Genomic DNA, 8,207 nt, shown 5'->3' with positions numbered 1-8,207 from the left:
GATTATTTAGAATAAATATTCAAAAATTGTAATGTATGGCCGGTTTTGAAAATTAACTTACTTAATTTTTCTATCAATTTCTCCCTTTTTGATTATTTAGAATAAATATTCAAAACTCGTAATGTGTGGCCGGTTTGAAAAATGTGTTTAACAATTTCTCCTTATTTGATGTTTTTCTGGTTAAGAAAAATTTCAAAACATGTTATGATTTTTCAAAGTATATCTAATAAAGTAGTTACTTTAAAGTATGATAAGAATGACCGAGTTCTGAAACAAAAACCAAACATAAGTAAATTGTTCATAAGAGAGAGATAAGCTAAGGATTGGATGATCCCCCTTTTCGTCTTCTTTATCCTTTCGCTTCCTTTCTTCCTCTTCTCTTGCCTTCCATTCCTTATCTCTTCTTTCAGCGTCGATTCGCCATCCGGTAAATACACTTGATATACCGGGAGTTCGTTTGTTGAACCCGAAACCGCCGCTTACTGGTCTGGATGGGCGAGATGGTTGAGCAGCAATTGGCCTGGAACTAGGAATTGCGATTGAATATTCGACTGCTTTCTTCTTTCGCCGGTTGAGTCGTATAGTATCCTCTTCTTCTTCGTCAAGAGGTTCTTCGTTTTGTCCGACCGGTTGAATCTCTCCTAGACCGCTTCGTTCCGCCAGCTTCATTACAGTCGCAACCGCTTTTCGTTTGTTCTTATTCCTCATTTTCATAGAGTGCAAAGCTTGAGCCGGTATGAGTTCAGGTTGAGCGACCTTTTCTTCATCATTATATTGCTTAACCAGCTCATGATCTTTGTCTTCGATTTCTTTTCTTAACCGTTCCCTCTTCTCGTCTTCGTCTTGAAGTTTCTTGGCAGTTTCGGCATCAGAACTGATCTGCGCTTGAGTCTTGTTAACTTATAATTTGGACAACTCCTCAATCTGAGCTGCCATAGCCTGCATCATGTCAAGTAAAGGAGCGGTTGCGGTTTGAACAGATTCGGCGATCATCGACTTGATTGATGTTTGAACGGTTTCGACAATCTCTGAGTGAACTGATGCCCGGACGATTTCAGTCAGATTGGTTTCAACGGTTGCAATTTTCTCATCTGTAGCAATGCTGTATTTGTGAAGACAAGAGATAATTGTGTCAACCACTACTCCCTTAACTTGCTCAAGTGCCGGAGCCTGATCAGTCTGTAGAGGGGCACTGCTCCGGTTTTCTGCTGTTTTGGAGGACTCTCCGGTAACAAAGAAGGGTTTGCTTTGAAAGAGATCAGCATGAGTTAAGACATGTTTGCACGCGTCCCTCCATTCTGCTTTGAGTCGGTCAACACTTTGAATGAGATTATTACGCACTGTGTGAAACTGCTCAAACATTCTTGACTCTATTGGAGTTAATTGTGCCCCTTCTTCCTCCCTCATGGCATCTTCTACTGCATGTAACCGGGCGTATTCTTGTATCGCCATCGTTTTGGAGAATGCGGCTTGAATAACGTCGGTACCTGTTATCTTGAGGGCCACTTCTTCTAATTCCAAGAGTTTCTCCCAATACTTGTTACCGCTAATGTCGGGGATCATGTCTGATAGCTTTGTTTCACAACGGAGCTTGACCCATAAGTGGTACGATGAGACCATCTCTTCAGCTTCCTTGTTCATATCCAGGAGGAACTTCTGATACATCTCCTCTTCTTCTTCTACTGAAATGGGGACCTCGGGTTCGATCACAATCTCAGTTTGTGAACTGGTTTGCAATGCACCTTTTCCCTTTGCCAGAGAATCCTCAATTAGGACTTCTTTGCCTTTGCTAACCTGAGATGGACCTTCAGGTGTGATTGTTGAATCTGCTGGCCTGTCTTGAGCCGATTGGAGCGTTGTTTCGGTTGGAACGGATTTGTTCCCAGCCGAGCCGGATGGATCATTTTCTTCGATATTTCCCTCCTGAGCTGGAGGGATGATGTTCTCATTATTGGCCGTTTCTTCGACGGAATGAATTCCACTCTGACCGGGTACCTCAACCTGATCAGCTAGCTTAAGAAGACTTGTCACGTCGTCTTCGGTTTCACGATTTAAAGTTTGGACCACGTCCACTATGACTTCTGAGGTTCTTAAACCTACTTCGACCATTATTTCATCGAGGTTTTTGTTTGGGGATTTGGAGTTTTCAGAATGAACACTAACCTCTTTAGTCGAATTCTCCTTCGACTTTGATTGAGTTTCTTGGTTCCCCGAGGCTTCGGTTTGCCTTGATGATGGAGATTGAGCTGGATGAGGATGAACTGTGTTGATTGGTATTGGCTGAAAGACATCAGGGTTTCTCTTGGGTGAATGATCCGAGGAAAGCGTTTTCTCGGAGTTTGCCGGTTTTTCGGTGCTTTTCTTCGCTGACTTCTTCTTTCTTCCCTTTTTCTTCTGAGAGGCATCGGCTTGAACTACCTTCCCCTTAGGATCTTCCTGTTTCGAATTTCACCAGCCGGTGCAGACGAGCTGGTTCCTTTCTATGATTTTGTTCTTGAGGATTTCGGCCTAGCCGCTTTAGTAGTTTTCTTGCTCATCTACTCAGTGTTGAGAATATTAGCGGATGGAAGCGGTTCACCATCACCAAGTTCCACATGAAGGAACTGAAGAATCTTCACTATTTGCATGGCGTAGTCCTGAACCCGGCCATCCTTTTGTACTACCATCTCGCAGAACTGTTCGAACAGAACGGTTCCCTAGTCGATCTTGTCACTACGGACAATCGCCATCAACATCTTCAACTTCAGCTTAGTCAGGTTATCGAAGTTACCTCCTTTTCCCTGAAGTGATCTTGAGATTATGTTCAATAGCCATCTGAACTCCGGCTTGAGTTTGTTCTTCCGGCTGGAGTGAGTCACAAGGTCCTTGTCATCAACCGATATGACCAACCGGACCGCGTTGGATTCTGCATCTTTTAAGCTTGTTTTGAAGTCCAACCCGGTATTTGGCAAACCGAGCGCTTCTGAAAAGATCTCCTCCATAATATTAACCGTCTTACCGTTCACGGTGGCAGAGACCGTCCTCTTCGTTAGAGTCGTCGTCGCCAGGAACTCCACAACCTCCGTCGGGTGCACGATGAACAGACCAGACAAATATGTTTCTAATCTCGAATCCCTTAACGATTGCAGCATGGCCTTGTTTTATTCCGCAGCGTGTTCGTCGATGTCGCTGAAATCGACCTGCAACATGTATTGAAAGGGTGCTTTAACTAGATCCATGATGATTTTGTGAGTGAAGAAGATGAAGAACAACGATGATCGGAAATCAGAGAGATCTTAAGATTTTTTAGAGAGAGAAAGTTTGTGCAAATAATGAACTGTTTTGAACTTATATAGGAGGCGGTTTTGAACGGTTAGAAGATGAACCGTCATTTGGTTATCACTTTTGGCGCCAAATTTCCCTCCAAAAGTTACTTCAGTAACTTTCGGCGGTAAATGCGGAGAATACTATGGGCGGTAATTTCGTGCGCGGTAAAACTGTGGGCGGTAAGTTTTTCGAACTTTTTCAGACTTTGTTTGTGATTTTGATTTACCGGAAACTTATTAACCGGAAGCTTCGTTTAACATGGAGTCTTTTGTTTGTTCAGATCATAACCGGAAAGAAAAATAATGTGAAAAACCGGAGACTTTAAAAATGGGAAATTTCATAGATAAATCTCAAACATAAGAAGATGAAGTAGTTTTCCGGTGTTACAACAAAATGACCAGAAAACCGGAAAATACAGATAATTTAAATTAGATCGAGCCACTCCCCCTCGATCATTCTGTCAACCCAGTTGTGCACAGTGTTGTCGGGTGTCCGTTCCTCAATCCTCGATATCCATCTGTCTAGCATGGATAGAGACAAGGTGTTGGCCGGTCCGACGGGAACACCGGGCCCGAGGTTGCGACGATGAACCTCCAAGTATCGAGAGATTTGGGGAGCAAAACCGATCCTTCCCCTTGGAGCGGTGATAAGCTTCTTCAAGTTGTTGAAGAGGTAGGTGGCCCAGTTGATGGGCGATTTGCGGACGATGGCTATCATGATGTCGAAAGCCTCCCGATTATAGTTCTGGTTGGGCATTCGACCCATGATAGACCGCTGAACCAAGTCATGAAAGACTTGGTATTGAGGAGCAAGGTTATCCTTCTCTCCGTGGTCGGCGACCGGATCGATGGATGAGGAGAAGACGTAGGCATAGTCTTCCTTAGCCGGAAAGAATGGCGTTGGGAAGTCCGAGAATCCTTCGGTTGGAAGGTCGAAGAACAGAGCAAAGTGTTCTTCGATAATCCGAACAAACCTCCCATTAATGATGGTCCTTATGCTACCATCATTAAGGATATGCCCGTTGTTGAAGAATTCGTACACCTCCTCTTCGAGGATGGTGTCTGAACCTTCAAGAAATTCTTGTAATCCCGATTCTACGATCGGTTGGAATATGGATTCGTGAAACCGAACATTTCTCATTTCTTGAAAGTTAACTATGATTGTGTTTCGTAGCTCGGCGTTCATTTTGGAAGAGAATGAGATTGAGAATCGAACAGAGTTCTTGAACTTTCAAACTTAGAGAGAGAAGAGTATTGGAAGCGTGTTTTGATGGAGAAGGATGAGGTCCCTTTTTATAGCGTGGGCGGTTGGGTGTATTAAATGAGGATATTTTAAAAATCGGACCGTTTATGTCTGGTCATAAATGCCTTATCAGTTTTCAAGAAGATAAAGGCATGTCTGGTCTAATCGGATCAAGCATGCTTCTTGGAAATCGAATATTTCAGTTTTCAAGACTGATTTGATTTGGTTTGATACGGCGCATTTAATGTTGGCTATTTTCTTTGGAATTTCTTTGTTTTTGATCGAAAAGGAAAGAAATGATTTTCATTAATGCGAAGTACCAAACCGGTAGTACAGCAAAATTACCGGTTTGGGAAAAGATAAAAAAGATGAGGAAGGATTAAACTGTTGATGACCCGGTAGCTTGATTCCTCTTGGCCTTAGCTGCTTCCCACCGGTCGATCAACTCTTGGATTCTCTCCTTCGTGAGAACATGCTTCGGATGGAGAGTGACGAAGGGTCCGGAGTGGATATCCAGACTGGCACAGAAACCGCTTAGCTGAGGAGCATAGTCGGTTTTGTTTGAGAGAATCATTTTCTTCAGGTTGCTGAAGATGATCCAGGACCAGGTTACCGGTGTCCCAACCGTAACAACAATCATCATCTCGAAGAGCCTCTGGGTGTAGTAGTAGCCCTTCTCTCTACCCAGAACTGACTTTCCCAGCATCTCACAAAGAAGTTAGTACTTGTGAGAGAGTTGGCTTTTAGAACCCCAGGGTCTAACCGGGATGTCGGAGTTGGAGAACCGATGACACATTTCCTCAATGGTCACCAGGGAGTAAGTAAGGTCGGTTACCCCTTCAGTGGGTAAACCGCAGTATTCAGCGATATCCGTCTCGCTGAATAGAAATGATTGACCGTAAACACGTGCAACGATTATATCTCGGTGCACTTCTTTTGCAGTCTGGAAGAATTCATCGACTACAAGGTAGTCGAGGATGAATCTGTTTTCCAGAAATCCTCTTAGTCCGCTTCTTTCAACGGCTAAGAACATTTATTTGACATCATGATCTTCGTATCGATAAATGGAGTTGAAATCGGCCAAGAGAATTTTCTTTGCAAGTGGATCGAAGTTCATGATCTTGAGATAGTTTAATGCTCAAGAGAGTCTTTGTGAATAGTAAATTTTGTGAAGTGTTGTGATGATTAGAGGTTGGTTTATATAGAAGGGGTTCGGCTAGATCAATAGGTTAAGCATGCTCAGTGATGTCATCAATTAGTTAATAGGCTTTAACTTGTTGAAGTGTATAATGTTTATTTCCAATGCAAAGTTAATCATTACTAAGATATTCATGATGACAAAAATCTATTGACAAGATGTTAGTCTTCCTCTCTTGATGATGGACACATGTCGTCATCTCAATTGCGGTAAACTATTTTATTAATTATAGACTTCATTTCTCAAGGTTTTGCACGAAAACACGGTTAGTTGTCTCAAATTAACCGGAAAAGTTCAATTTATATAAACCAAAGTGCATTTGTACTAATCGGTTTTCCATGACCGATTTTAGTTGGATATTTTATTTCGATTGTGAAGAAATGTTGAAACGTATCAGTCATTTGTTCAACTTTGAATTAAGTATATCCACTCCTACCAGGTCATTTCAACGGTGTAGTAAACATACACGTAGTTTGACATCATGAAGTAATCAGGCATAACTGGAGACTTCCTCCCAGTTAGCATCCTTGAATTTTTAATGGCCTGTTTGAATATGGTATGAGAAGCGAGAGATTCTCCCTGAACACATATCCCGGTTTTTCATATTTATGTATGTAAGCAGTATGCATGCATGATCATGGTATAAGTTGCTCAACATTAGTAATTCCTAGAATATTTCTGAAATGAGAAAACATAGCTTCCTGTAGAGGTTTGGTGAAGATATCAGCTACTTGTTGCTCAGTTGAGACATATTCCAGCCGGATGTGCTTCTCCTAAACATGCTCCCGGATGAAATGGTGTCTTATATCGATGTGCTTCGTTTTGAGTGCAGCACCGGATTGTATGTAATCGCTATCGCACTGGTGTTGTCACAAAATATTGGTGATTCCTCAGCTATTACACCAAAGTCCCTTAGTTGTTGTTGGATCCAGAGGAGTTGTGCATAGCAGCTTTCGGCTGCTATATACTCTGCCTCTGCGGTTGACGTTGCAACTGAGGTATGTTTCTCGTTGCTCCATGTAACGAGCCGGTCACCCAGGAATTGACAAGTTCCACTTGTACTCTTTCTATCGATCTTGCATCCTGCGTAATCCGCGTCTGAGTAACTTATGAGGTTGAAGCTTGAGTCTTTTGGGTACCAAAGTCCCACGTCTTGAGTTCCCTTCAGATATTTCAATATTCTTTTAGCCGCAGTGTAATGTGATTGTTTTGGATTGTCCTGAAATCTCCCGGATACTCCAACCGCAAACAAGATGTCCGGTCGGCTGGATGTTAAGTAAAGCAGGGATTCAATCATTTCCCGATATACTGTGATATCAACGGCTTGATCATCCTCATCTTTGTCTAACTTTACGGAAGAACTCATTGGTGTAGCCGCCTCAACGCATGTATCCTTTCCAAACTTCTTCAGTAGTTCGGCTGTGTACTTTGGCTAGCTTATGAACGTTCCAGCTTCAATCTGCATAACCTGAAGTCCTAGTAAGAAACTCAGTTCTCCCATCATACTCATTTGAAATTTGTCAATCATCATTTTTGAGAATTTATCACATAGTTTTGGATCGGTTGATCCGAAGATAATATCATCGACATATATTTGAAAAAGTAATATGTGTTCCTTTTTCTCAAATTTGAAAAGTGTTTTATCGACTGAACCTATTATAAACTTGTGATCAAATAAGAATTTTGTTAACGTGTCATACCAGGCTCTTGGAGCCTGTTTCAAACCGTAAAGGGCCTTGTTTAGCCGGTAAACATGATTTTCGTTTTCTGAATTTTTGAAACTTGGAGGTTGATTAACATACACCTCTTCATGTACTTTACCGTTTAGAAAAGCGCTTTTAACATCCATTTGAAAAACTTTGAAATTTTTTAAGGCTGCAAAAGCTAAAAATATTCTAATTGCCTCAAGTCTAGCTACAGGGGCAAATGATTATTCAAAATCAACGCCTTCTTCCTGTTTGTAGCCCTGAGCCACTAACTGGGCCTTGTTCCTCGTAACTAAACCGTCTTCATTGAGTTTATTTCTGAATACCCATCGTGTTCCTATAATCGGTTTGTTTTTCGGTCTAGGGACTATGTACCAGACTTTATTTCTCTCAAACTCGTTTAATTCCTCTTGCATTGCTAGGATCCAATCGGGATCTGACAACGCTTCATCCACCTTTTCGGCTCAATTTGTGATATGAAAGCTGAGTTTTCATAGTGTTCCAAATTCTGTTGCCTAGTTCGGACGGGTGAGGATATGTTACCTATTACTAGTTCTAGAGGATGATTTTTATTCCTTCTGAGGTTTATCCGAGACGTGTCTACCAAGCTTTCGGTTGGTTGATCAAGGTTAGACTGATCGGTAGGCTGAACAGAGTCAGACCGACCGATTTCTTCAGTCGAAACTAAAGAGTCAACTTTCTGCGGTAACGCAGCTTGAGCAGGTTGAGGTTCAGCATCAACCGCATGGTCATTG

At 42.1% G+C, this 8,207-nt stretch overlaps 1 protein-coding gene across 1 annotated transcript; it reads right to left on the bottom strand.

Moving 5' to 3' along the window:
• Nucleotides 1–240: 240 nt before the first annotated feature.
• LOC124909655 lies at nucleotides 241–2,666 on the bottom strand. The gene is made up of 3 exons (XM_047450313.1): nucleotides 2,595–2,666; nucleotides 979–2,436; nucleotides 241–879 (listed from the first exon to the last, which is right to left on the bottom strand). The coding sequence occupies exons 1-3, from the start codon at nucleotides 2,664–2,666 to the stop codon at nucleotides 241–243; spliced, it is 2,169 nt and encodes a 722-aa protein (XP_047306269.1).
• Nucleotides 2,667–8,207: the final 5,541 nt, after the last annotated feature.

Source organism: Impatiens glandulifera, chromosome 7, assembly GCF_907164915.1.
Source record: "Impatiens glandulifera chromosome 7, dImpGla2.1, whole genome shotgun sequence".
NCBI lineage: Eukaryota > Viridiplantae > Streptophyta > Magnoliopsida > Ericales > Balsaminaceae > Impatiens > Impatiens glandulifera.
This window is presented reverse-complemented; position numbering and strand designations above follow the sequence as displayed.

Bases quoted from the DNA above. Each gene is read 5' to 3' on its own strand.
- LOC124909655 (XM_047450313.1), bottom strand. From the start codon at position 2,666: ATGGTAGTACAAAAGGATGGCCGGGTTCAGGACTACGCCATGCAAATA. The intron at 2,437-2,594 runs GTGGAACTTGGT...AATTCGAAACAG, and splicing joins AGATTCTTCAGTTCCTTCAT to GAAGATCCTAAGGGGAAGGT. The intron at 880-978 runs GTTCAAACCGCA...ACTCAAGCGCAG, and splicing joins AGTCGATGATCGCCGAATCT to ATCAGTTCTGATGCCGAAAC.